The sequence below is a fragment of the Pezoporus occidentalis genome, unplaced genomic scaffold (genome assembly GCF_034315485.1).
Source record: "Pezoporus occidentalis ecotype Australia unplaced genomic scaffold, CSIRO_AGI_Poc_V1 ctg18, whole genome shotgun sequence".
NCBI classification, from domain to species: Eukaryota; Metazoa; Chordata; class Aves; order Psittaciformes; family Psittacidae; genus Pezoporus; species Pezoporus occidentalis.
The window spans coordinates 9,367,302-9,395,220 of record NW_026913640.1 but is presented as its reverse complement, the minus strand read 5'-3'; the positions used below and the strand labels follow the sequence as shown (position 1 = coordinate 9,395,220).

Sequence of the window (27,919 nt, the reverse complement as noted above, 5' to 3'; positions counted from 1 at the left end):
AACCTGGCCCCTCGGCTCTGCCCTGGCCTCCTCACAGTCACTACAGCTGAGGAGAGGCAGGTGCTCCAGAACGGCAGAGGGATGATGCTGAGCTGTTTATTGGTTTATTTCATACCAGAAAAGTGCCCCTTGGCTCCCCCTGAGACAAAGTGATTCCATTAGTGCTGGAACTCTGTGCGCACAGGACGCAGCACAGCGGCTCATGGCCGGCAGCAGCGTCTACAAAATCGTTTCAGAGAAAGGAAAATGTCAGCATGGCAAAACCAGAAAGCATTCCTGTGCCACGTGCTGCCGGGAAATGGGGCTGCCACCCTGCTCTGAACCTGCATCAGACTTCTAATGAGCGTTAGCTTGTTTACCCAACCCTTTCCTCCTGACATTTAAAACTCATTTAGTGGGATACCACCACCTCTTCCTGCTGAGGGCTCACAAGCTCTGCTGCAGGAGGCTGCAGGGCTGGGATGTAGTGCGGGCTACATTAACCGAACATCGCACGCACATCAAGTATGGAGAGCAGGGTGGCAGCAGAACTTCAGTCACAGAATCTGGGAAAACAACCCCAAAAAGAATGTAGGTTTTTGATACTGCCCTTCACCATTGGAGCAGCAGGGCAGCCCTGAGCCTGTGGTGTCTACACCCCAGACACTGCCCTCCTGGCCCAGGCCAGCTGCAGCCTGGCTGATTTCAGACCCAGGCACCGCTGCAGCCACAAATGCAAAGGCTCATGATGGACGTGTGCACGCAGCAGGAGAGCCACCCGTCAGTGTGGAGACAGCACGGAGGTGAGGGGCACAAGGAAGGAAAACCCCACTTCAAGTGGTGAACAAGTTGCTTTCTGCTTTACAGACAGGCACAGCTCTTTCATGCCAGCTATTCACAGCATGATGGAATTCACTCTTTCCTCCCCTGCAGGACAGCATTTTTCATCATAGAGCTCTGCTACAACAACACTTCAGACAGACATTTACCTGCAGGTAAACACCAGTCTGCCATCTAACAGCATCATCCTCAGCAGGGCAAAGTCCTGACACCCCCTTCCCCGAGCTGAGTGAGGAATGTCCTGTGGTCTTCCCCCAGGCAGAACCGTCACCCCACATGGAAGACTGTGATGATTTTCAGCCAAATGGATCTGTGACAGGCAGACGAGAGCAGCTGCATTCTGAACAAAGCTACGACCGGTGGTGAGAAAGAGCCCACAGCTTTCATTACATCAAATACACTTTCTTCACGGGTCTGTTTTCAGTTCTGGTTGCTCAGGTACATCACAGTTTGTCTCGCCCAATTCCCCCTCTGCAGGGCAGTCACCAGAGAGCTTCAAACACTGAGCACAGCAGCCAAAAAGCAGCGTAGGCAGACAGCAGCAAAGGCAGCACAAGAGTCAATAAAATCCTCGGGAACATTTTGCAGTTGGACTGAAGATGTATTTGCACTATTGCCTTTTGCTGTTAGAACCTGAAGCAAACACAGCCTTGGCAAAGGCTGCTTCAAGTGGCAGTAGCTGCAGAAACACTTTAAGATCTGGCCAGAGAGAAAATTCATGGAGGCTGCTGTGCCTGGTGCGCACCAGGAACATCTCGAACCCACTGCACGGGTCACAAAGGGAGAAGGAGGCTGCAGAAACCATTTCAACACTCACCCAAGTGCTGAGTAAGCCGGTTCCAAGGCCCCAGCGCTGGCCTAGATGTGCAAGGCACCCCCCAAAATCCCACAGCTCTGGATTCTATGTTCCTCTCTGCAACCTGAACCTAAACCTTGCCCTCCCAGGGCTGAGCCAGGGTCTTGTTTCAACCAGTGGTGCCCCAGAGGCTGGGGAGGCTCCAGCAAGAGGCTCCATGGTCATGGCTGTGGGGGACACGGCTCCAAACCCTGCAGGATGGAGACCCCACTGCCCACAGTCCCCCGGCATCGGCCCCTCCTCATGGGGCTGCCTACGCAGGCACAATGGCAGCACCAAGGCTGCCCCACGCCCACAGGAGGCCTGCAGGGCACCAGCACCACTGCTGCCTGGGCAGGTACCACCTGCTGACTCCAGGTACTTGCTGTGACGCTTCGGCAGCCGCTGTGTCAGACCCACGTCCTCCAGTGGATTTATCCACACAGTTCCCAACCATAGAACAGTTTGGGTTGGAAGGACCTTCAAAGCTCATCTAGTCCAACCCCCTCCAATAAGCACGGCCACCATCAACTAATCCCGTTGCCCAGAACCACATCCAGCCTGGCCTTGCATGTCTCCAGTGATGGTGCATCCACCACCTGGGCAACCTGGGCAATCTTTTTTACCACCCTAATTGTAAAGAACCTTTTCCTCATGTCCAGCCTGAATCTGCCCCCTTTTAGTTTAAATCCTTACAGGCCCTGCTAGAAAGTCTCTCCCCATCTTTCTTATAGGCCCCTTTTAAGGCTGGGATAAGGCCTCCCTGGAGCCTTCTCTTCTCAAGGCTGAACAATGCCAGCTCTCTCAGCCTGTCCTTATAGGAGGTGCTCCATCCCTCTGATTGATTTTGTGGCCCTTCTCTGGACCCTCTCCAATAGGTCCAATGCAGGAGGCTATTGTGCAAGAAGGCACCACAAGGAACATGAGTGTTTCCAAGGCTGGGTATGTTCCCAGGGGATGCTAGCTGAATTTGAGAATAACACAGGTGTCCATCTACTCGATTACCAGCTTCCTTAATCATCAGCTCTCATCTTTTCTTTCAAGAGCAAATAAAGCCTCCCATGGCTCACCTGATCACAGCACAAGATACTAACCTGGACTGGTGCCACAAAATGGATCAAAATTCTCAGAGACCTGAAAAAAAAATCACATTCACTAGCAGTAAATAACAGTGGTCATCAAATAAGTAGTGATTCATGGGATTAGCATTAAAACTCATTTATTCAGGCTTTTGTGCAGGGTGCACAATTGAACGTGGTTACATATACACAGTATGCGCATCCTCGTAGCGTACAAAAAGGCAAGTAGCAAGGGGTGCTTACACTGGAAATGTATGTACAGACATAGTAAATTGGGAGTTTTACATTAGAAAATTACCTGACACTATTCATGTATCATCAAGGCTATTAGAAATTGTGTAGAAAACCAATAAAACTTGTTCAGTATCTTTTCTTACTTCACTTTACCCAGGCTGGATATAGAGTCCCACAGTAGATCATCTGTGGGCAAAGCCTACAAGCACTTTGTAGGATCACATCATTCACTCTAGCACATCCCATTACATGGTAAAGATTAACATATTAGTATTATTTCCTGTTTTTCTGGGAAGAACAACAGCTTAAATACTTCAAAAAGCTCATTTTCTCCTGGGAAGACAACAAAGGAAAGATTTAGAGAGACCATGAGAGAACCAAACATTAAGGAAATGTTGTAACAGCACTTCCTGGTCCTTCCAAAAAACTCTTCACGGACCAGGCAGCACCTATTTAAAGTGCTTCAAATCGTCCATATTCACAGAAGTGCAAGAGTACGCCTTGGCAGACCCCAGGTCTTCTGCTGCTCTGTACCTTGTTCCTATCCTAAGGGCTGCAAGAGATTGTACTTTTGTAACCTGCACAAAAAGACAGAGAGATCAAGCAGATTTAGCAAAAATATACTAAACAAAACCAATGAATAGAAATATGCAGCAACATTGCAAGAACTGTACATCCCTCCTGTAGCTATTCTGAATTTAATTTCTGACTGAATTTTGTTTTAAGATGTTGGCAGAATGAGGAAGCATCACAAAAAGAATGATTTCAGGAACACATAGTTCTTGTGGCCAAGACCCTCATGGGCACCCAGAACCCATCTTCACTGACTTTCAGCTCGAAGAACAGGTCCAACTCTTTAATCTTCTATGCCAGAATCAAATTCTTGCACATACCAGTACCATTTTGATGGAAAAATTTTGCATTATAAAGAACCTACCCTAAAATCCACCCAGGAAGTAGTTTTAAAGGATTAATTTGCTAATGCAAAACACAGCTGAGTGCAACACATGTGTGTTAAAACTGCTCCCAAAGGTGGCTGAAGTAAGGTACCTTGTGCATAAATACACCAAATATAGGACATATTTGTAGAACATTCAATCACGGCCAGTATGATTTCAGACATCTCTTCCTTTTAGCACATCACATGTACCCTGTGCTATATAGGCTCTGGGGTTTAGTTTATTCAGTTTTTTGCCTTGCATGAGCCTTTTGGAGAACAGGTGAGGACAGCAGAAAGAATTTCTCTCAAATGTATTTCTCTTCTAAAGTTTGAAGTTCTCTGCTGGAAATCTTTACAATGTGTCAAAATACATTTCAAAAATGTGCATTTTCCATGTTGATTTTTATGAAAATTCATTGTTGAAGTGGCTTGGAAAGTGTTTTCCTTTTAGAGAATGACTTCCTTAAATATATTGCATTATGAATAGGCAGAGAACAATCAGTATTTTAAATTCAGCTTTCCTACAGTGTGAACTTCTCATTTTGATTTAGAGAAGTACTTCAGCTATAAGTGTTAATAAATCCGAATTCTATTCAAAAGGAACCAGAAAAAAGACTTAATTACCAGATACTCTTTGTCGTTCAACAAGCGTAAAAAGCCCTGAATGACACTTTCTTATGTTTATGAGCTCAGCTACAGCATGTAACATGTAGAAAATCACGTCAAATTTTATCTCACAGCCTGTTTCCCACACAAATCATTTCCTGGCACAGAAGTCAGTGAGAACTTCCAGGGCTTGAGCACAAGCAAATAAGATGTGTGGTTAAGATTTAAAAGTACTAAAAAGACTCTAGTATTTTAAAAGTCTGACAGCAATTCCTGGCCAGGGATGGGGAAGAGAAACAGGCTTCTGGCAGCGAGTGAAACTGCAGGTACCACTGAAACCTGTGAAATACTTCCTGGGACAAAGAGAAACCCAGAAACAACCTCCTTTTGCAGGAGGATTGAAACCAGGTAAATAAATCCAATTCTGTCATCGAGGGCTGAACCACGCTCACAATGCAGGCTCTAAGATTTTAAAAATATTTTTTTTAAACACAGCTAGCTTTAAAAAGACTGATTTCTAAAATGATTCAACATCAAAGTTTACATAAAAATCAGTAGCAACTCCTGTATTTCACTTTAATACGGCCATTACAAGACATGATGCCACAATACTGTATTAGAAATCTCCATTTTAACCATGCTGTATGTATGTTTTATATGTATATATATATATGTATAAATTACAAGCTTAGTTAAAGGCAAAACAAATTATTCTACCATTCCCTCAGAAAATAGTTTAATCCATTAAGGCACAGACTTTTGCAAAGCCAGCTGCAGTGTCACAGGCAAAGCACAGTTGTACAAAATCACTAGGGAGGAAAAAGGCATTTTTACTCTTCAGTTGAAAGAATAAGCCACAATAGAAGTAATTAAAGGAAATATGACTGAAGAAAGAAATACAGGTTAGTCTCTTCTCCAGTGCTCTCTAAAGAATCCAGCAAATGTCAATGAATGAGTAAATAAAAAGCCCGATGGATCTTACCAAAGTACTTTGCTGCCATAAACTTAGTTTGAGAAAAAGTCTGCCTTGTCATAGGAAGCTGCCTGCCTCTTGTTTTCACCCTGTACTGTAAGTTGTCAGCTAATGCAACCTATTTCTTTCACTAAGTCTTAAGGCTTAAACTAAATGTTTTTAAACTAATAATTATGCAAAATCTTCCTCCCCTGTCTTAATTTGCATTCTCATACTGAAAAAAAGTTAAATTACATAAAAGCTCCCAATGATCTAAGCTGAAATCTATTCTTCAGATGAAAGAGATAAGGAATATATTTTGAATATAAGGAGGAAGTTCTTTACTGTAAGGGTGGTGAGGCACTGCAATAGGTTGCCCAGGGAAGTTGTGAATGCTCCATCCCTGGCAGTGTTCAAGGCCAGGTAGAACAGAGCCTTGGGTGACATGGTTTACTGTTAGGTGTCTCTGCCCATGGCAGGGAGGTTGGAACTAGATGATCTTAAGGTCCTTTCCAACCCTAACTATTCTATGAGTCTATGAAATTAATGGCATGACACTAGCAAAGACCAAAAAAAACCCCAAAACAACAAACAAAACCCCAATCAAAACCCCCAAAACAAACAACCCCAGTAACAGTAAAGCAAGGTGAGAAGTAAGAACCAGTTCAAAGATTGAGAGAAACACAAAAGAAAAGGGCCGCCTAAAGCATACAGAAGCCACCACTAGAAAGAAGGTTCTCCAGAATTTATTTCCTGGCTCTGTATTAAAAGGAATGGAGACAGCTATGAGATCTTTTCCCCCACACTGACTACTGCTGCTTAAAGTCAGGATGGGCTAAAGAGTCGCTTGGTATCCAGCTTTGCAAAGATATCCGTGCTTATGCTATTAAGGAGTACAGCTTTACCAGGGTGACCTGCAGACAAGGTTCAAAGCCTTTTTCCATTTTATTATTCTGTCATCCAGGACAAGTGTTGTGCAGAAAAGCAAAGCCAGAGCACCAAGCAATTGTGCCCAGCTGCTCTGCTGTTTGAGTGTGCATAACCACCCTATTCCAGTAATTCCTCTTGCCTTGTCCAGAGGGACAGAGAAGCTGCACAATGAAAGCAGAGAATTTCTCTCCATGTGCTGCATGACTAGGTCTAGGTTCAAAGTTGAACCTCGTGTGTATAAACACTGAGATTCAGATCTTTCCTGGTTTTCTGCATGCATTAACATCCCTTTTTTTCTGACATTTTCCATTCTCCATACTACTACTAGCACTTGTTAACTAGCCAATACAGTTATTTCTTCTGTAAGGTGCCATATACTAAGTATGCTTAATAAGAGAAAATGTAGAAAAAATTAATCCACAGATTATTCCAAGAAGTAGTAGTATTAGTTCTAAATTTAAAGATGGAGTCAGCTGGCTTTGTTGAAAACACCACTGTAATATCCTAAATGCACAAGAAGAAAGAGGAAGAGCTGTGTTTTCAAATGGCACAGAGAAGTACAGCAGCTGGCACTGAGCAGCAAGATGCACGTGCAAAACATTGTTCACAAGAGATCAAATAATTCAAAATGAGAATTCAACTGAAGAAAAGCTATGAAGGACAGGAAACACAGCAGAAGTGCTGATTAATGATACAAAGATTTATTATTTTCAGAAATTTTTCTGATGTGTGATCAAGCTTGCTGTCCCGAATCCCTAAATGCTAAATCTGCTCAAACATAAATGAATCTGTTCCCAGCAATAAAGCCAGCAGTGACAGGATCTCTGTATTCTGTGTATTCCAGATGTTACTTTCACATTCTCAACTTACTTTGTTGAAGATCAAAGTGTGCTTGACGGAAAAGTTTTCAGCCTCAGCCTTGATGTAAATGAATCTGTTTCTGGCAATACAACTGCAATTACCATATTCATAGAGATTATTAATTAATCAGATGTGCTGCTTAAATAAAAGGGAAGTGTGACTATTTCAACTCATGAGTGTAATGTATTTTAAGAAAATATTTGACACTGTAGGCAACCCTTTACTGGAAGCTCAGTTTAGTAGAATATAATTGAAGTTATAGATCACAAAGTTAAATACTGTATCATGTTCAGTGAGGAAATCAAGGGTGAATAAGAACCATGAAAACTAGGGCCACAGGGAGCTGTAGAACTGATATGAGATCCCACACAGCTCAACATATGTGGTCACAGAGCCTGTCATCCAATTACTGTTTCACATGGATACATATGTGCTTTGCGTTGGTGGAACAAGCAGTGGGGCAGCTAGGACTGTGCAAGTACATCACTCTTGTCAGTGCAGAAACCATCTAAGGCAAAATTATCAGACTGCAGAGGACGTCTTCTGGTGAGATTTAGCAAGTAATAATACAGAGGCCAGTCTGAGTACACATGATCTTCAGAACTTCAAGACCTTTCAGTGCTGAGCAGCAGGCTTTCTAAAAGCCTTCACAGCTAAATATTCAGATAAGAACAACTCCTCTCCTGTAAATAAGGTAGTTTAAAAGCAAACAAAAACCAAATAAATAAAGCAATGTAATTGTCCTACCTCTGAGCTTGATCTCTTTTCACCTGATCCACTTATCCAGGAAACATTAACTCTTACACACACATGCATTAGGAATATTTGCATCAACCAGGCCGCCTCCTTTGATGTGCATTTCCATCTCCCCTCGTTTCTTCTGCTGCCTAAAGCCTACTGCTGTGAACAGAAACACTCTGACATGTTATTTATGAAAGCCAACATAAACATCTAATGGAATCCCAGCAATTCAAAATGCTCCACTGCCCTTTGCTAACTTTGCCTTTCCCTTAACTATGAACTACGTGGTACAATCACTGTCTTCCTGAATATTTAGAATATTGCAGGCACTGCTGCAAATATTGTGGTCTCTTCTTGTGAAGAAATGATGGTTTAGGATTGGAGTTTTTGGGGGGGGGCTTTCTGGGCTTTGGTGAGTCCACTTCATTCACATTAAATGAAATATATACATTTGATATGTCAGCAATCTTTTTGCATGGAAGGGAGAAAAAGCAAACCTACTCAAAGTTTAACTCCACTCCAAAGCAACCGTTTATCAGCTCGGAGTCTGCAGATAGTAAACTGAACACAAGTGGCAGCACTTCATCAATCAAAACAAAGCCAGGTTAACTGCCTTAAGCCTGTAGATCTGGGCTCACTCAGTGAAGTGAAAAGCGCAAGTCCCTCCAACAAATTGGCTGATGAATTTGCTGAAAAAATTATTGGCCACACATAGTTAATTTATGGATGCTGCGCTAGCACACTGTAAAGGGAGTCCTTAACTCAAGTGAAAGAATGGACCAGTTAAGGATTCTAGCTCACCACGTTCATGTTTTTCCTTACAGCCCTCTACCATTACTCTTCACCTTTATGCCACCCCTTCCAGCCCTGAGCTGCCCTTTGCTGCTGAGTCCCCAGACTGGGAAAAGGACCAGTTGTGTAAAACTCACATGCTTGCAGAGCAGCTCTCTGGGAAGGAAAGGTGCTGCACTGGCAGGATCCGGAACAGAGCAGAGGGACATGCTACCTGGCCAGAAACTTCTCCTAGCCACCGCAACTGAGTAGCCAGCATGGCATCTCAGCCTGGCTGCAGGCACACTCCATCTCTAAGCGCAAACAACAGAATATGCTCTGAGAGGGATCAAAGACCTTTCCACCATTTGTATGCTGATCAGTTGACACTTACTCCATTTTCCTGAAAATTGTATCACCCAGCTAAGATACATTAAGTTATGTATAGTACCTATGACAGTGGGGAGGGACTGGAACAGGCTGCCCAAGGAAGTTGTGAATGCCCTATGTCTGGCAGTGTTCGAGGCCAGGTTGGACTTTGAGCAACCCCTAGTCTAGTGACTGGTGACCCTGCCCATGGCAGGGGAGTCAGAACTTGATGGTCCTTTTCCAACACAAACCAGACCGTGATTCCATGAAAATCAAAAGGTTTGAACTAATAATTTTAATCTTTGTGAAAAACAAACAAAACCAACAAAAAACCCCACAAAACCCCCAAAAATAGAGAAAAAAAAAGAAAAAAAAACCAAACAAAAAACCAACCAACCAACCAACCCAAGAAACAAAAAACCAAAACCAAAACAAAACAAACCAAAACAAAAACCCAAAACATACTTGACGTACTTTCTCCTCAGAGGTTTAAAATTTTTCATCAAAATAAATCTTTTTTCCTCAGAGGTGCTGAAGCAGGTAACTTAATAGCCCTACAGAATGTGTCCTACGATAGAGGCAAAAGCACAATAATGCTTTCCAAACTGGGTTTAAAAAGGCAGACGTATACAAGAGACATACTCCAATAGCAAAACTAACAATAAATGCAGGTTTTGATGTGCAGACGGAGCTACTTCAAGAAGACAGGATATCTTCCTTTACATCGTGGCATTCTGGGTAACTGTACTAGTCTTGGTCTGTAAATAGTGGCACTACTCGCATACTTTTCTCTCCACCTCAAGAACATATTTTAAAAAATTAAATAAAATAATCTTTCAAAGCACTTACCTCCCCTTTCAAGCATAGTCTGAAGTTACATACCTAAGCAGAGCACTCTTAACAAGTGAGAAACTTCAAATCTAATGCCTCAGCAGGAGGGGCTCCAAGAAGAGGGAGGCAGAAAGCTAGAAACATGTATGGTTAAAAGTATCGAGTATGTGTTTTAATTCATCATAGCGACTCTGCCATATGGGATAACAAAAAGGGTCACGTACTTGGTACTGAGTGCAAGGCTAAACAAATATGAGGTAGAATGGAATGTCATGTGAGAGGAGGTCCAATTTATGTGAGAGCTTCTTAGCAGATTAATTTGTATACTTATTTATATGGGACTGTTCCTGCCTTCTCCAAGTGTATTAAACAGGTGAAAAAGCCCATAAAATTGCCATTATCTGAGACATATGGCTATGCATTTATTTGACAGCACTGTCCACTATAACTTGCAGTATCAAAAAACAAACAACCCACATACTGAGGTTTCGCAATGCTTAAGAAACTGATCTGTAAAACTAAATTTCGTTTAACCTGGGGCTAAGCAATATGTAGGCAGTGATTGAAAGTTCTTATGTTACCCACAGAGCTCTTGGATGGCAAAATTACCCTCTGTTCGCAAGAGACCCAATTTGCTCTGATGATTCACATCCTGTTTTGAACTGACAATCACCAGTGCTTCCTCCCAACTGTAGAGGGTAATTTCTTAAGCAGAGTACCATTCTCTAGGGATACAATTTGAAATTTACTTATTTTAAATTTCATTTTGACCAGAGTGTGAAACAAAAGATGATCAAGATTTGTAAACTGCTCTGGAAAGAGGCTGTTTCAGTGCGTTTAATAAAGCTGTCAGAAATAAAGGGCATCAAATAACAACAATGGACCTCAGAGAAATTAACTGTATCTCTTTATTGTTAACCAATGAATGTTATCCAAAATAGTAGAATTGTAGCTTAATTGTACAACACAAAAACATGATGCTAAAGGAAAAAACATGGAAAATTACTTCACCAAGTATCATTAAATGTATTCTTAGTGTTTCCACACCAGTAAGTGTTCCCAACTGCTGGTCACAGCAGCTATTATCACTTTGTTCATTGTGAAAATCTGTATTACAAATGGTTGTTCCTGGTTGTTTAGAAAAAAAATAAAAATCCACACAGCTTTGTAAATGGATCTAATCCGTTCAGCCCTACTCTATATACTGTAGATTTTATGAACAATAAACTTTACTGGTATTTTTTTCCCCAACACTGAAACTGATGTTATCAGTGCACAATTTCCAGGGAAAAATGAAAACTCACTGGAAGCACAGTACTCCACCTGCTATGGCAGACTGTTCCAATACTCCAGAAATTTGCTTAAGCTTCAGTGTATAAAGCCTGTGAAACAAAAACTGTTCTTACAGTGCACTGCAAGTAGAAACGACAGCTTCCACCAAGCAGCATTTTGAAGCATGTGCACACCATCTGCACATCAGTCTTCAAGGTCAACCAGGTATGTTTAGCCCCACAAACCAAAAATATATTAATGTATCTTTATTTTATTTTCATGATGTCACCCACATAGCCAACCTTTAACTCCACAAAATTAAAAAAAACAACTTCAGTTGGACTGTTCATAGAAATTTAAACCTACTGTGCATGGAAAAAAATGTTTAATAAAATGGCAAATTTTAATAGATAAGTGTAAATTTATGAGTGCATAACACCAAACGAAAAGAGCTGAACCATCCTCAGAGAAAGCAGGGTTCTTCTGTTGTAGATATCTACTAGGGTAGTATAACAAAAGGAATAACTGCAGTTCACATCAGAAGTAACTTTACAGCTAAAGTTCAATTTCCAAGCAAATTTCTCAAATAAAGGTCTCCTTTTCAAGAGGGAAAGGACTTAATAGCAATGACTTGGCGTCAGATATGACAATTACAATACTAGCTTCACTGAAAACTGAAGCTACAACCTCTTTTACTCAAATTCTGGGAACTTTCATTTTGTATTTGGAAACCAAAACCAGATCTGACACGCACATTCTACACCCCTCCCAGGAGATAGGTATACCAGTGACAGGTTACAGCTGTGAAACATGCAAAATGCTTTCACACTGAAACTCAACAAAAGGCAGTTTGACAGTATTTAGCACTATGAATGCATCTTAAAGTAAAACAAAATCCTAGGAGTAAGGGCTCTTAGTGTTCTATGGTATCACTGTGCAGTCACAGTCGATTTAAACAGTTTTTTTCATGGTGTTTGAAGGACCAGTCATCATGTACATAGTAGTGAGGTAGGATACTGTCCCCTCCCTGGGACTGATGTTTTCATATGCTCCCTTGCCAGAAAGGTCCAGGTCTCCCTACTGCAAATAAAATAATTACAAGCAAATTGCACATGAAGCTTTGTTTTTGTTTTCTTTTCTTTTGCTGCATTAGAACATTCCGCACATCTAAAAAATCTCCTAGGAAAAGCAATACTTACTCAAGCCTATCAGCAGCCCTGTGCTGCCCACAGGTAGCGTTCCATTTAAAAATATTTCCTGGAACTACCACCTGCCATCCAGACCTTTGTGAACAGGTAGGCAAAGAAAACCATCAATGATGACAGGACATGAAACACCAAAGAATTTCACTTGGGAGTGGGGAAAACCAAAAAAAAAAAAAAAAAAAGTACAAACAAAAAACCTCCCTAAAAGTCAGCAATATCAAACTCTCAGTGGTGTAGCTACATTGAAAAATGTAACTTCAAACTTCACATGGAAAGTTGCCTGGATAGTACCTATCCAGTTTAGGTCCAGCTCCATTCTTGTTTCTCTTTCTTAATGTTTAAGCAATATATACACTTGTCAGTCATTATATACTTCACATCAGTTTCCAAAGAAAAAAATATGAAACAATGAATCTGAAAACATGACAGGGAAAAAAAAACACCACCCTGGTATCATTCTCCACACCCTCCCCACCAAAAACCTAGGGATGACAGACTGCCTTATTGTTGAATAGCTTCCCCTAAATTTGTCTTCTAGCCACTCTAGTCAAACTGGTATTAAGTGCTTTGGCAAAGTCGGGTGCAATCCATCAAATCTGCAAAGGCCTGCTTTTTTCTCTGTTGGTGGTTCAGCTTTACGAGGAACATATATGCAAAATAACAACTCTCACATTGCTTCAAACTCATCAATACGCTGCTTTGTATTGCCTTGTCGGATTTGTCGAAGAGTCTTGTACTTATCACGGCCTGCTTTAACATTCTCAGCATGAAGGACATCATTTTGTGTTTTCTTGGTTTCATCTCTGGCTTGAGCCAACTCAGAACTTAGAGCCTGTTGAATAAAATATTTGCATTTAAGTGCTCTGGCTAATTTTTCAATGTTTCTGGAATTTCTGATAACACCTATTCTGCAACTTGAATAAGGATCTCTTGAATGCCAACCTATGAAATGCTTGTGCTGCTCAGAAACTCACACTGCCTATCAGAAAGACTGCAGAGAAAAAGAAGAAAGCATAGGTTCTTTCCTTACACTAGAAAAAGTGGGCCTCCTACCATAATATCCAAACAGAAAGGTACCATCAGGTTAAAGCAGAATTACCTTATTTTTCGATTTCTGCTTGACTAAAGACAGCTCTTGTTTATCAACCTGATTGTGTTCAGAGACTGGCCAAGCAGAAAGGATGTTACATACACATGCTACTAGGATATTGCTGTGAGAAAAAGAAGTAGCTTCCATTTATTCTCTTCCCAAACAGATATTACATAACAAGGCAAAGGGATACCACTAACATAGATTATTATCCTTTGAGGGATAAGATTAGTTTAGGATAAAATGCTCCATTTCAGGGAAATAAGATTAATCCAAAATAGGCATAAGTCAGTTTCTGCATTTACACCATTTAACTGCAAACAAATGCAAATACTTTTAAGCAAGAATTTGTTCATAGCACTTAATGAATTTCAGTACTGAGAAAGGAAAGCATTACATTTTAGCATTCGGTGTCCTAGACATTATGTAATTATTAGAAACATTTACCGGCCAATGTGACAAGATCCTATCACTTTTAACCTATAAAGCACAACTTAAGTCATGTTCTGTTTCACTTCCAGAACAGTAGGAGTGATATTGGTTGGTAAACTAGTAATAAACCTAGTAATGTATAGAAAGGCTGTTTCTTTGGCACACTGTCATTTCAGTGAGATTTTGACAAATAAAAATGAAAAGCCAAAGCCTGAATTATCTTGATACAACTATGAATCTTCATTACCTGGAGCTGTTTCTTAACACGTTCATTTTTCTGTGTTTCTGTTACCCGTTCTTCTTCACTCCTGTGATTCATGACACCATCAGAAGACAGTTCTGCACTGGCTTCAGCATTGTTCTCATCATGTTCATCATGTTCATTCTCTGTTGGAGGGATAACTGGTGGGGGAGGAGGTGGAGGAGGAGCAGACATCACAGATTTCAGTTCTTCTTTGGTCTTTTCCAAGTCCTCTTGGGCTGCAAAAGCCTAAGTATAATAAACAGTACTTAGCATCTTTTAAAATGACTTATGAAGAGTCAGAAAAATAAAAACTATCTGAGAGGTCTTCACATCTCACACATGGAAACGGTCCTTTATAAGTAACACAGCTAGTGTACGTACTGAAAACTGCCAAATATGAATAGAGGGTAAAAAAACATATGACTTAAAACCAGCTGTACTGGAGCCCAGCTATTTCCAGCAGTAGAGTGAGAGAATATAGCAGCCATATTGACTGTTTTCCAACTTTCCTCGCCACCTGAAAATCAAGGCTCAGGGACTTCCCAAATCAAAGGTGATGTCTTCGAATTTTATATTCAACCAGCATTTCTGAGAATTTGTCCAGTCATTCAATCACTTTTTGACCCTATGCACACAATTACTGTTCATATCCCACAGCTAATTAGAGATTTTGCCCAGAAATACTAAGAGGAGGAGGACTCATGCTCTGTTAAGGAGAACCCTGAATATTTAGAAATCAACTATGGGGACTGTGGAAGCCCTATCCAATACCTCTCGGTAAAGATCAGAGGGGTTGACTCCAAGGGGCATCTTACAGTAAGCATCTGCTACCAACTCCCAAACCAAGATGATAAGGCAAACGAAGCAATATTTGGATTTCTTAAGCAAGCTTCAGGTCAACAAAACCTGATTCTTATGGGTGACTTCAACTACCCAGTCATTTGTTGGAACTACAACACAGCAGCTCAACATGTCATCCATCAAATTCCTCGAATGCATAGAGGACTGCTTTCTCATACAAATGTCAGATGTGCCAACCAAGAAGGATGCACTGCTGGACTTGCTACTCAGAAACCAAGGAAACCTGCTTAGTAGAATCTTGGTCAGTGACAGCCTTGTCTGCACTCAGTGCAGTGATCACAACAGTGTGGAGTTTGGGATCTGCCCAAGCACGATGAAGGTTAGCACAAAGACAAAGGTTTTACATTTTAGAAGAGCAAAATTCAGCTTGCTCAGAGCTCAGCTGGCAGGGATTCTGTGGGAAGCTTCCAGGGACGATAAAGCACCTAGTGGGTGCTGGGAGATTTTCAAGAACGCTCTCTTGGAAGCACAAAAACAGTTTATCCCCTTCAAAGGTAAGGGAAGCAGGAAGAGCAAGTATCCCTTTGGCTTAATCAAGAGCATCTGAGTCTGCTCAAAACCAAGAGAAGTGTACCAGAGATGGATGAACATCCACTGAAAACTACAAGGGCATTGCCAGGGTATACAGAGATGCAGTTAGAAAAGCAAAGCTCAGCTCTAACTGAAATTGGTCAGAAATGTCACAGAATCATAGAATAGTTAGGGCTGGAAAGGACCTTAAGATCATCTAGTTCCAACCCCCCTGCCACGGGCAGGGACACCTCACACTAAACCATGACACCCAAGGCTTTGTCCAACCTGGCCTTGAACACTGCCAGGGATGGAGCATTCACAACCTCCCTGGGCAACCCATTCCAGTGCCTCACCACCCTAACAGGAAAGAATTTCTTCCTTATATGCAATCATGTCTTGAAAGGGTTCTTCAGGTACATAAACAAGTAGAAACAGAAGGAAAACACTGTCCCACTGTTACACAGAAGGGAATCAGTCAACAACACTGAAAAGGCAAAGACTTTCAACATTTTCTTCACCTTTGTCTTTACAAGCACTGTGGAGCCCCAGGCCTTGGGAACAAAAATCCACATTGAGGTGAACATAGACACACCGTAAGTGAAGGAAGGGTTGGTATATGAATTAACAGAGGAGCTTGACTCCTACAATATCCACCTGAAGGTGTTAAGAGAATAGCTAATGTTATTGTGAGGCTGTTCTCCATCATCTTTGAGAAATCATGGAGATCAGTGGACATCCCACAAGACTCCAAGGTGGCAAATGTCACCCACATCTACAAGAAGGATTTCAAAGGAGGATCAAGGAAATCATAGGCCAAATAGTCTTACTTCAGTTCCCAGGAAAGTTATGGAATGGATCCTCCTGGGGGCTATCACAAGTCCAATGTAGCACATGACTGGGAAAGGCCAGCATGATTCACAGAGGGCAAACTGCACTTGACAAAACAAATCACCTTTTACGACAAAGTAACTTCCTCAGTTGATGTGGAGCAAGCACTGGACACTGTCGACCTGAATTTATCCAAGGCTTTTGTTGCAGTTTCCCACAGCCTGCTCCTAGAGAAAGCAGCACGCTACAGTCTGGGCAAGTGTCTGTGCAGTGGGTGCAGAACTGGATGATCGGCTGCACCGAGAGAGTGGTGGTGAACAGCAATTTTTCAAACTGGCAACCCATCACCAGTGGGGTCCCCCAGGGATCAATACTGGGCCCAACACTTTAATACCTTCATAAATAGGCTGGAAGATGGGATCCAGAGTACCCTCACCAGGTTTGCCAACGATACCTAACTGAATGGGGAATTCGACAGTTTGGACAGGAGAGCTACCCTCAGGAAGACCTGGATAGGCTGGAAGAGTAGGCTAACAAGAACCATAGGAAGTTCAACAAGAACAAGCATAAGGTCTTCTTCATGGGAAAATACAATCCAAGAAGGCAGCACATGCTGGGATCTGCCCACCTGGGAGAAGCTCTGTAGAGAGGGACTCGGGGGTCCTGGTGGGCAGCAAGCTCAATATGAGTGAACAGTGTGCTGCTATAGCAAAGAAAGCCAAAGGGATGCTGGGTTATAACAAGGGCATCACCAGCACAGGTAAGTCCCTTCCAACCTCGTATTCTATGATTCTGTGATTCTACTGCTCAGCTGCATTTGATGTGCCTTTGTTTTTTCACCACCAGACACAATGTTAAACACCTCCCTCCTGATGTTTTCTGATCCAACATGAAGGTTTCATCACCATATGTAAGGAAGCCATTTCAAACCTTTGGCCATGTCTCTAGGATGAGAATTCCCCCCTGAATTAAGAAATAAGTGAAAGGAAGTATAGGCTGGCTTCAGTTTACTGGAGAACAAAAACCTGTAAGAAAGGCTTTTCTAAAGCCTAACAGAAAGAGAGATTCAATCCCATGGACTTCCAGTGGGATTTCAGCACTCATCTCCTTTAGTTTCTTTGATGTTCTGACTTCACACAGCAGGAGCTCATTACTTTGTGCTGCCATTCTGAGGCTTCCTCTTCTTTCTTTTTCTTGGCCTCCTCTAGAAGTGCAATCTTGGCAGTGAATTCAGCAAGTTCTGCTGCCTGAAAAAAACAAAACATGAAGTAGAAGTTTTAACTTGGTATCATTATGGTTCTGCAGTGGAAGAAAACAGAACCCTTGTTCTGATCCAACTTGAAAAGAGTTAGTTCCCATCCATCGCTTCTCTGCTAAAAATAGAAATTTAAGCATACATGACATAGGAAACGAATCTGTATTCTCACCTGATGGAAGTAAGTCAGAAAAAAAAATCACTTATCTTCTGCATTTCCAAAGCTTACTGGGAAAAGAGCATGTTGTAGTTACAAATCAGCATTTGGGGCTGTTTCAGTTTAATACAACTTTAATGATTCCATCAATAAGATTATGATTCTGGATCATAACCTCAGTACTATTAAGCTAAATCTCGCCTTCAGAATTGTGTTCTAAATTTACAGAAGATCAAAAGCAGTTTTATAGTTGAGAAATCATTTCTTTTACTATTTTCATGCCTTTCTCAGGTATTACATGCAAATCTTGAATTTGAAGTAGTCTGGCACAGAGTATCAGAAGATACTGTAAATGCTGGAAACAGAAGGGGAGTGGGGGTGGAGTAAGAAACAAGGAAAAAAAAAAAAAACAAACCCAAACCACAGTGTCACCAATTCCCCACAACCACCATGAAGCTTCGAGACAGACCTGCGTCAGAGAACAAGTTTCCTAAGGGACTGTAGATGGAAGCTACTGTTGCTCTCAGCTGGGCAAGCCTGACACAATTTGAAAGAGAATGTAGTGAGAATTGTCAGTGTGAAATGTCTACTTCATCATTTGATTTTCTATAGCTCCAGAGTTTTTGAATTTTTTTCTTGCAACTACTGGTAAAACTAATATAGTTTTCTAAAAACCTTCCCATAACAATCTGTAATGTTATTTCACATACTTTTATCTGTGTTTCAACATACTTGTCAATTTGACAAAATGGATATAACCAAGAATAAGGGCTAAATTTTCAAGCACCTTTTTCAATTTGTTTCAAAATAGGGTTAAAGCTTCTTACTAGCTGCTCCTGGTTCTTCATTTGATCAGCTGCCTGCTTGGCTAGTGCAGCTTTAGCTTCTTCAGCTACTCGACGTTCTTTTTCCAGGCGCTCTGCCTCCTCTTTTGCACGCTTTCGTTCTTGATCCAGTTCTAGAGCTCTCCTAGTCTGTTCCTCTAGCTCTGCCAAAAGGAAAGTTTGCAGACAGGGTATCACTTCGCAGCCCTTCCTCACACATAACACAGGTAACAGCTGTAACATGCTCAAAATCAAGTAACCTAAAAAGCTGTCAAAGCTTTACAAGGCTGTCTCAAGCTAAGAAGAGTTGTTGTTGAGCATGTTACCTGAAGGTCTGCACCGTATCTCATTTTTTCCCCTCTAAGACACAATCTGGATATACTCATCTCACCTGACAGTTCTGACAGCCCAGTATTTAAGAAAATTATCACCTTACTAATAAAATTTAACAGCCAAATGCATGTATATATATGTGTACATACGCATTCAAACTTCTGCAATTGGTAAGAGTACATTTATTTACTAATATATGACAAGATTCAAATTAAACATTCTCAAATCTTACAAGAGAATAGGAAAAGGAAGGAGCACAGAACTTCCAAATGAAAGGCTAAAATCAACACTCAAGTACCTAAACTCAAGTACTTAGGAAGTACTAAAAATTGTTCTCTCCCATTTCCCTGCTCCCTCCAACTCCAGGTTTTCAGCATGGTAAGCATTTCATAATTCTGAGTTGAACTGTACACATTAGCTTCCTTTTTACTAAAGAAAATTGAAACTTTTGCTGTATTAGGAATGGGGTTTATATTACAAATATACACATACCTGCAACACACCAAACCTTAACGCTGCAGAAGAATATCTCAAGTTAAATGAAAACCCTATACATACCAAGAGAATTGTGGAACTAAACTATCCAACTGAACTAAACATTGTCAACAGATATAAGAAATCCAGGACCAGTAAGAGCTCACCTTTCTGAGCTTTCATTGTTTGTTCCTCAATTTGTCTTAAGCGTTCCATCAATTCTTCCTTTTCACGCTCTATTCTTTCCTTTTCCTTTTCTGCTATCTCCCTTTTCTTCTTCTCATTTTCTAATTGTGCCCTGAAAAATTAATAAAAGTTGGGGGAATTTTTTTAACCTCAAACAGATTAAATTCTACTCTAAGGATGCTAGTAGCCCATTTTTCAGTTTACTTGGCTACCAGAGGAGCATGTAATTTTAAATATTTAAAATTCAGTTTACAATACAAGAACCACCAAGTTGCTGTTTCAAAACATTGCCCAGAAAAACAGTTTATGAACAGAACTGCTTGGTTATGGTTCAACCAGTTAAATCCACAATTATACCTGTATTTTAGACATGATCTTTCATCTGAGCTATAAATGGCAACGGTATTTTTAAATATACAAAAGGTAAGCCATGACATTCTTCACTGAACTTGCTTTAAACGTCCACCTGTAGAGTATAAAGGACCCTAAGAATTAAGCAACAGAGAGTTAAGCCTGTTTCACAAAAACATAATGAGAAACAACTTTACAGCTACTATTACAATGCTGAAAGCTTAAAAAAGATACGGTTTTCAATTTAGACAGGTGAGCCATGACAGTCCACAAATCTGCTTATACATTACAGAAAAAAGGAGCTCTCTTTTCTAGAATACTAAGATGCCTGTTATTCTATGACTTCTTAAAAGGGTAGAAGAATTTTTTTGTTTTGTGTAAGTTTGTTAATTACCTTTCCAATTGTTTCTGATGTTTCTCCTCTCTAGCTTGGGCCTTCATCTGTTGCACTTCAATTGTATCAGGTTTCCTCCTCCTCATGTACAATTCATGATTTCCCATACACAGTGCCAAAATTCGCTTGTTAATTCTGAGACGAGGTGCATAAAATACAAAATCCTAGCAAAAAAATAATTGCAACATATCCATTATTGTGAAAATACAGTTGTGACAAGGCTGAAGGCATTACTGCATGCTTGCATTTGTTAAATTTAAACTAACAAGTATTTTGACATTCAACCTCTGAGTAATCCAGCACCACAATCTATAAATCTAGCTACTGTCAGGAACTTGCAAGGCAAATTAAAAATTACACCTGATTCTTCCATGTAGAGGTTACATAGTTTACACCATTATTTTATTTTTTTTTTTACATAAAACTTCTAAACCACTTGAGACTATTCCCTACTTTGTTTCTGAAGAGCTGTGACCTAGGAAGTCTCATGAAATGTGGTGCTGTAATAGAAGACTAGGAAAGAAACACAGGGGTGGGAGGGTTGGGGGGGTGGGGTGTGGAATTTAGCATCTTAGACTATGGCTTTTCAACACATCACAAAGTATTAGTTTATTAGTTGACTTAAACTGAAAAAGAAGAAAGAAAAAAGTCTTAAGGGTATCAACCAGAATGAAAAAACAAACCAACCACATTTCAAAAAACAAAATTTCCTTTTGATTACTGATTACTCTAAGAATAATAAATGCCAAAGTATTTATTCCTGCTGTAGCACTAGAGCAAGTCCCTGCAGCCTTACAGCTCTTCATATACAAAGTTATACTATTCTACACACTACTTACGGGGGCCTTTTTGTCAATTGGCTTTATGACAAATTTTTTGTCGTTAAAAGAGATGTTTCTTATTTCACTCCAAGGAAAACCGATCTTGGGTGTTAGCCTTCAAAGAAAAAAAAATATTCTCATTAGAAGCACCAAATATGTGCATTTTATTTATGTCCACTAAGTCTTAACTATTTCTATTTCCACTATCACACTCAGTGACATTTACAAAACATAACAGTTCAAGAATATTTTGGTAGACTTTTTTTTTTTTACACATTATTTCATCAAATGAATAAATTACATAATGAACAAATTACACTGCACTGTAACAGAAGGAACTTCATTTTGTGACTTATTCTACTACCATTAAATAGATGCTAAACATCACAATCCTGTACTGATACAAGCTATTGACAATTTTCTGTGAAAAGAATATTTAAATTTAAGAGAAGTCTGACATTTCAAAGACTGAAATTAAATTAACCTTCAGCACTACCGTACTTCAGCTTAACTCAGTTGCAAGATACATGTTCAAACATTTCTGAGTTCAGGATAAATTTATTCCCCTTGCATCTTAAGTAAAATAAATTCAGTTCAGGAACCATTACAGTATATACAACTGCATAACCATAAATATTTTTCTCCATGAGCACAGAAAGTTTCCCCGATTCGTACTATCTTAATTACAAGCATTAGAAAATGTTTCAGTATTTGATTGTTAACTACTGGAATACCAAAAATTGGTTGATCGTTCAATATGATCAGAATGTTTCCTGAGAATTTCATTCTTTCAGGAGTTACATTGCCATCTAATGGCAATTATGGCTTACAGAATTTTGTTACAGAGTATGGAGAGCATGAAGTTTCAGTTCAGTTGACAGCTGTTACCTGGTGTTTGACACATTAACTTCAAATCACCATGAAAGGGCTGCTGACATCAGATATTACAAGTGTTTGGAAAGAAACAAAAGATTAAGTCTGTTGTTCTGTTCATTTTCTTCAAATTTTGTACATTTTAGCTTTATCCCTCTTCAAGTAGGACAGAATATTTGATCTCTTTATCAGGACAGAAGATTCATTTATTTTCTTTGATATCTAAAACATTTCACTTTTAGATACCAAAGCTTTTCATGCTCCAACAGCTATAACAAACCCTGGTCACTGCTCTTAGAAAATGTTTTTCATCAGATATTTTGCTCAGCTTCTGAGTGTCCTTTTCATCCCGACTGAAGAGGAAGTCATGAAAGAGTGAAACAGAAAGAAACCATATATAGATGGTCTAACTATCATACATCCATATTAAGCAATGTACATTTGTTCCCACAGAACTGCTCTTCCTTTCATAGAATCATAGAATAGTCAGGGTTGGAAAGGACCTTAAGATCATCTAGTTCCAACCCCCCTGCCATGGGCAGGGACACCTCACACTAAACCATGACACCCAAGGCCTTGTCCAACCTGGCTTTGAACGCCGCCAGGGATGGAGCATTCACAACTTTCCTGGGCAACCCATTCCAGTGCCTCACCACCCTAACAATAAAGCACTTTGTCCTTACATCCAATCTAAACTTCCCTTGTTTAAGTTTGAACCTGTTACCCCTTGTCCTATCTTTACAGTCCCTAATGAAAAGTCCCTTCACAGCATCCCTATAAGCCCCCTTCAGACACTGGAAGGCTGCTATGAGGTCTCCACACAGCCTTCTCTTCTCCAGGCTGAACAGCCCCAACTTCCTCAGCCTGTCTTCATATGGGAGGTGCTCCAGTCCCCTGATCATCCTCGTGGCCCTTCTCTGGACTTGTTCCAACAGTTCCATGTCCTTTTTATGTTGAGGACACCAGAACTGCACACAATACTCCAAGTGAGGTCTCACAAGAGCAGAGTAGAGGGGCAGGATCACCTCCTTTGACCTGCTGGTCACGCTCCTTTTGATGCAGCCCAGGATACGGTTGGCTTTCTGAACTGCAAGTGCACACTGCCTGATCATGTTCAGTTTCTCACCAACTTCACATGATCAGGGGACTGGAGCACCTCTCATATGAAGACAGGCTGCGAAAGTTGGGCTGTTCAGCCTGGAGAAGAGAAGGCTGCAGGGAGACCTCACAGCAGCCTTCCAGTATCTGAAGGGGGCTTATAAGGATGCTGGGGAGGGACTCTTCATTAGGGACTGTAGTGATAGGACAAGGGGTAACAGGTTCAAACTTAAAACAGGGGAAGTTTAGATTGAATATAAGGAAGAAGTTGTTTACTGTGAGGGCGGTGAGGCACTGGAATGGGTTGCCCAGGGAAGCTGTGAATGCTCCATCCCTGGCAGTGTTCAAGGCCAGGTTGGACAGAACCTTGGGTGACACGGTTTACTGTGAGGTGTCCCTGCCCATGGCAGGGGGGTTGGAACTAGATGAACTTAAGGTCCTTTCCAACCCTAACTATTCTATGATTCTATGATTCACTTCTCTTCACTCTCCCTTCACTTGCATCCCTAGTTAATCTTTAAAATTCAAGTATTATGGCACTTAACATCTATCTTTTTCTATCTTTCACATAAATTAGAAGGTCTTTCAGAACCTGTTTGCTAGATGTTACTGAATACACAATAGTGTTTTTTGTATAATCTCAGAGAGGAAAGAAGTGCAAAATGAGTACAGCCACTTACTTATCATCATGCTCATAAATATTCAGACCCAAAGCATCAACTCCTAGCCACAGTTCAGTTCCTTTTTTATTCTTTATTTCAAAATAGTTGACTCCATACATTTCCAAGTCTTGTGCTATCTTAAGGTATTCCATCATAGAATCTTCCCTGATGAAAGACGGGGAAAAAAGACAAATCAGAAGTACAGTGTAAGAATACGGGAACTGCAGAATAACTAATTCGTGTAAAATTTAGTTATGAATTAAATCTCTTTGAAATTCATATGTATGTTGGCACAGTTATTTGTAGAGTTCAGGAACCCAATACCTGATCATCACACTCTGCCTTTTCACCCCTGAGCTAAGGAAACACTAAATATATTTTAGAGGCAGGCAACTGTGGCAAAGCCAGGTGACAATCTTACCAGAAATCCTGTGGGTGAACCAGTAACCTAACTGGAAACTCAAACCTTTGTGAAGCTTTCATGGAAGCTTCTGGTAACTGCCTACCCTGGTCAGAATAAAAGAAAGCCATTTCCAAACAAATATACCACCTCCCAGAATACATCCTAATAATAACAAAAAAACCCTTCGAAGTCTTGGACCACTTTTTACATAATTACCTTAACATTCCCCTGTGCTCTTCATGCCAGTTCTGTATTCTTTCTTCCCACTGTTCTTTTGTCAGTTTGTGCTGTTCTAACACGCTGTGAATAGAAGATGTTGCTATTAAATGACACTGATAACCAATTTGACCTCTTAAAGCTGTACAAAGAAGTCTGGTTACCCAGTGTAACATATGCTTTAATCAAATAAATGTAAACATGACTTCCTGTACTCTGCTCAACTCTAACCCAAACAGACACGGAAACTTTGCATTTCAACAAATAAACTCCTAACATAGTATGAAATCACTTCTTTTTTCATAACATTCTGTACTCTTTGTAATGTACAAATTACACCATGGCATATCTTAACTTTCAGTAAAGTCATAAGATGTAGACCTATAAAATCCCCATATGACAGTGCAGCAAATTAATCCCTAGGTATGCAGATACACAGAAGCTTTCATTCTGCTGTCGTCTGAAAAGAGGAAGTAGTAATTAAGACAAGTTAGCAGACTAGTTTGTTGGGGAATGTAAAAATAGAGACAAGATAACCTTACTAAGGAAGTCAGAACAGTTGTTTCCCTTCTGTTTACTTAGGAAATCAAGAACTTACTACTTTTCCTTATATTTTTAAGCAAAGTACAATAAGGAACAGACTGAGTAATGTAGAAGATATGAATGCAGTGTTTCTTTTGGTCTAGTGAAGTGCATTTTTCACTGGTAGCCATATGACAGTTTGAAAAATAAAGCCCTGCTCCCAAGCTCCTTTCACAGAATGGATGAGTTTGGAAGTGACCTCTGAAGGTTATCTTGTCCACTCCTCTGCTCAAGCAGGGTCACCTACAGCTAGTTGCCCAGGACCATGTCTAGAGACAGCTTTTGACTGTCTCCAAGGAGGGAGACTACACAAGCTTGCCAGGCAACCTGTGACCTCATGGTGACTTGGGTTTTCCAAAATGAGTTAAATTTTCTACTTCTACAGAAATTCTTTGCATTTTCCTCTTTTTGAATTGAATTTGAGTTGAAAGACATGAGGCAACAGGCACAAGTGAAATACACTTGAACAAAATTCTTTATTTCTTTGCTGCAGGGATGGTCAAATGCTAGAACAGGTTGCCCAGAGGTTGCAGAGTGTCTATCCAAGTAAATACTCAAAACCCAACTGGAAAAGGCCTGAGAAACCTGTTGTAATTAGAGTAGAATATTTCAGGTGGAAGGGACCTACAAAGGTTATCTAGTCCAACTGCCTGACCACTTCAGGGCTGACCAAATGTTAAAAGTATTTTATTAAGGGCACTGTCAAATGGCTTCTAAACACTGAATATCTTGGGGCATCAGGTGACTCCCCTGTGAACAGGGTGACTGGACTAAATGATCTTTAGAGCTCCCCTTCCAACCTCAAATGATTCTGTGTTTCTATGATATACTCAAAGCTGACAATCTCTTTGGTGATAGCCATCTCATCACTTGGTCCCCTTCCTTCTCTCTTAAAATACTACTGATGTAAGCGGCGAGGAGAAGCAGACAGGCCAACCCAATATGGGTGATAAGCAACTTCTACCTTATTTGTGACGCAGTTCACACATATATAGGAGTGGTATTCAGCCACTCCTTCTTGGCATAACAGTATTGGTTAGCCTCCACAGCTTCTTCCACATTCTCCTCCCAGGTCCGGTCTCCGGCCACCTGTGGGGGCCACCCCCTGCCTTGCTTGCACAGCCCTCCAGAACTCTATGGTCCTGTTCTTAGAGTCATTCTGCAACATACTGATGAAATGTATACAAAGACTACTGCAACAGAATAACTCAAAGACTAGATGCCTTGTGGCTACTACCTAGTTCACCCTTTTAAGCCAAGAAATATTCAGTACTTTTGACAGGTGAACACTAAGACTCGGTAAATTAACATGAACTCCAAATCTTTTGTCACCTTTATCAGTAAAATTTTGCAAAGCTAAAGCCTACTTTGGGAAACAAGTAGGCATTTCTGACATTATATTGTATATCGTTCTGAAGTGTTATTATGAAGTACTTAGTTTTTGTATTCATTTTAACACAATTATTCCTGTTTTGCCTCCTGTCATCAGCAAATTTGTCAGAAAACTGTGTGCTCACCCACAGCATACTGGCATATGACTAGTTGAAAGCATATGCTGGAAAGTCATCTGAACATTTATCTACTGAAAAAAATACCCCAAGTATTTGAATTTGTATCATGCACAATGTCCTGGGTTCAGCAGTAGCAGTCATTTTTCCCCTTCTTGGTAGCTGGTGCAGTGCAATGTTTTGACTTTCAGCTCGGGAACAGAGCTGATAACAAGCGATGTTTTGGTTTGGCCAAGGACTTTGTGAGCCTCATGCTCTGCCAGGGAGGAGGGGAAGCCAGGAGGAAGCAGAGACAGGACACCTGACCCAAACTGACCAAAGAGGTATTCCATACCACAGCACGTCATGCCCAGGATGTAACTGGGGGTGAGCCGGAAGGGCTGGGACACTGAGGGGTTGGAGGAGGTATCGGTCGGAGCTTGGTTGGGCCTGGGGGGCGAGTTATCGGTCGGCTGGTGGTGAGATGATGTATTCTCTTCCCTTGTTATTTCCTTTATCATTATTATCATTGGTGGTAGCAGTAGTGATTTGTGTTATACCTTAGTTACTAAACTGTTCTTATCTCAACCCGTGGGAGTTGCATTCTTTTCGATTCTCCTCTCTGTCCCTCCGAGAGCAGGGGGAGGGCAAGAAAAGGGGGGGGAAGTGAGCGAACGAATTACCTGACTGGGTTTAAACCACGACAGTTCTTTTTGGCGCCCAACGTGGGGCACGAAGGGTTGAGATCACGACAGATCTGACCGGATTAATAGTCACTCGTCACAATGCTGATTTATTGGGTCTCAGAGTTGTTTTGCTTGATCTCACAGCTTCAGAATGTTGTAACTTACGTAGAGCCGGTATTTGCTGTGATAGTGTTTATCAAGTATGGGGCTTGGGCTAAGGTTCTTGTCTCACTGTGCTTTATGGCAATGGCTTGTAATACGGGCGGGCTCCAGCAGCAGGGCGGGACGGACGTGGCCGTGGACTTGTACCTGGCCGTCCGGCTGCTCTTCACCGTTCTGGCCCTCACCCTACTCTCCATCTTCGTGAGGCTGCGGGGAGCCGAGGGGGAGCGGCCCCGGGAGCCGGCGGCTGCTGAAGCGGCCCGGGGACCAAGCGGCGGCGGGAGCGGGGCCGGAGGCCGCGAGGGGACGGCTGCCGGTGGAGGAGTTCGGGGCGGTCGAGGAGAGGAAGGAAGCGGCTGCCGAGCAGCGGGAGAAGGCGGCGGAGGAGCCGAGCCCCGCGGCCGAGCCGAGCCCCGCGGCCGAGCCGAGCCCCGCGGAGGAGCCGAGCCCCGCGGAGGAGCCCAGCCCCGCGACGGCCGAGAGCATTTCCCGGAAGCCGCCCGCCGAGCCCCAGGAGGATGCAGGAGACCACGCAGCATTTC

General features: G+C 41.4%; 1 protein-coding gene across 2 annotated transcripts in view; it reads right to left on the bottom strand.

Moving 5' to 3' along the window:
- Nucleotides 1-2,856: 2,856 nt before the first annotated feature.
- Nucleotides 2,857-27,919, bottom strand: part of RDX (radixin) — a 50,719-nt gene continuing 25,656 nt past the window's right edge. For both annotated transcript variants that reach the window (XM_062615283.1, XM_062615284.1), the window contains 10 exons: nt 24,461-24,544; nt 23,860-24,006; nt 21,227-21,323; nt 20,388-20,551; nt 19,624-19,754; nt 18,653-18,813; nt 17,568-17,660; nt 14,215-14,457; nt 13,117-13,277; nt 2,857-3,545 (listed from right to left, as the gene is read on the bottom strand). In XM_062615283.1, coding sequence (XP_062471267.1) covers nt 3,509-3,545; nt 13,117-13,277; nt 14,215-14,457; nt 17,568-17,660; nt 18,653-18,813; nt 19,624-19,754; nt 20,388-20,551; nt 21,227-21,323; nt 23,860-24,006; nt 24,461-24,544 — 1,318 coding nt within the window. In that variant the 3' untranslated portion in view covers nt 2,857-3,508. The remainder of the gene's footprint in view (nt 3,546-13,116; nt 13,278-14,214; nt 14,458-17,567; nt 17,661-18,652; nt 18,814-19,623; nt 19,755-20,387; nt 20,552-21,226; nt 21,324-23,859; nt 24,007-24,460; nt 24,545-27,919) is intronic.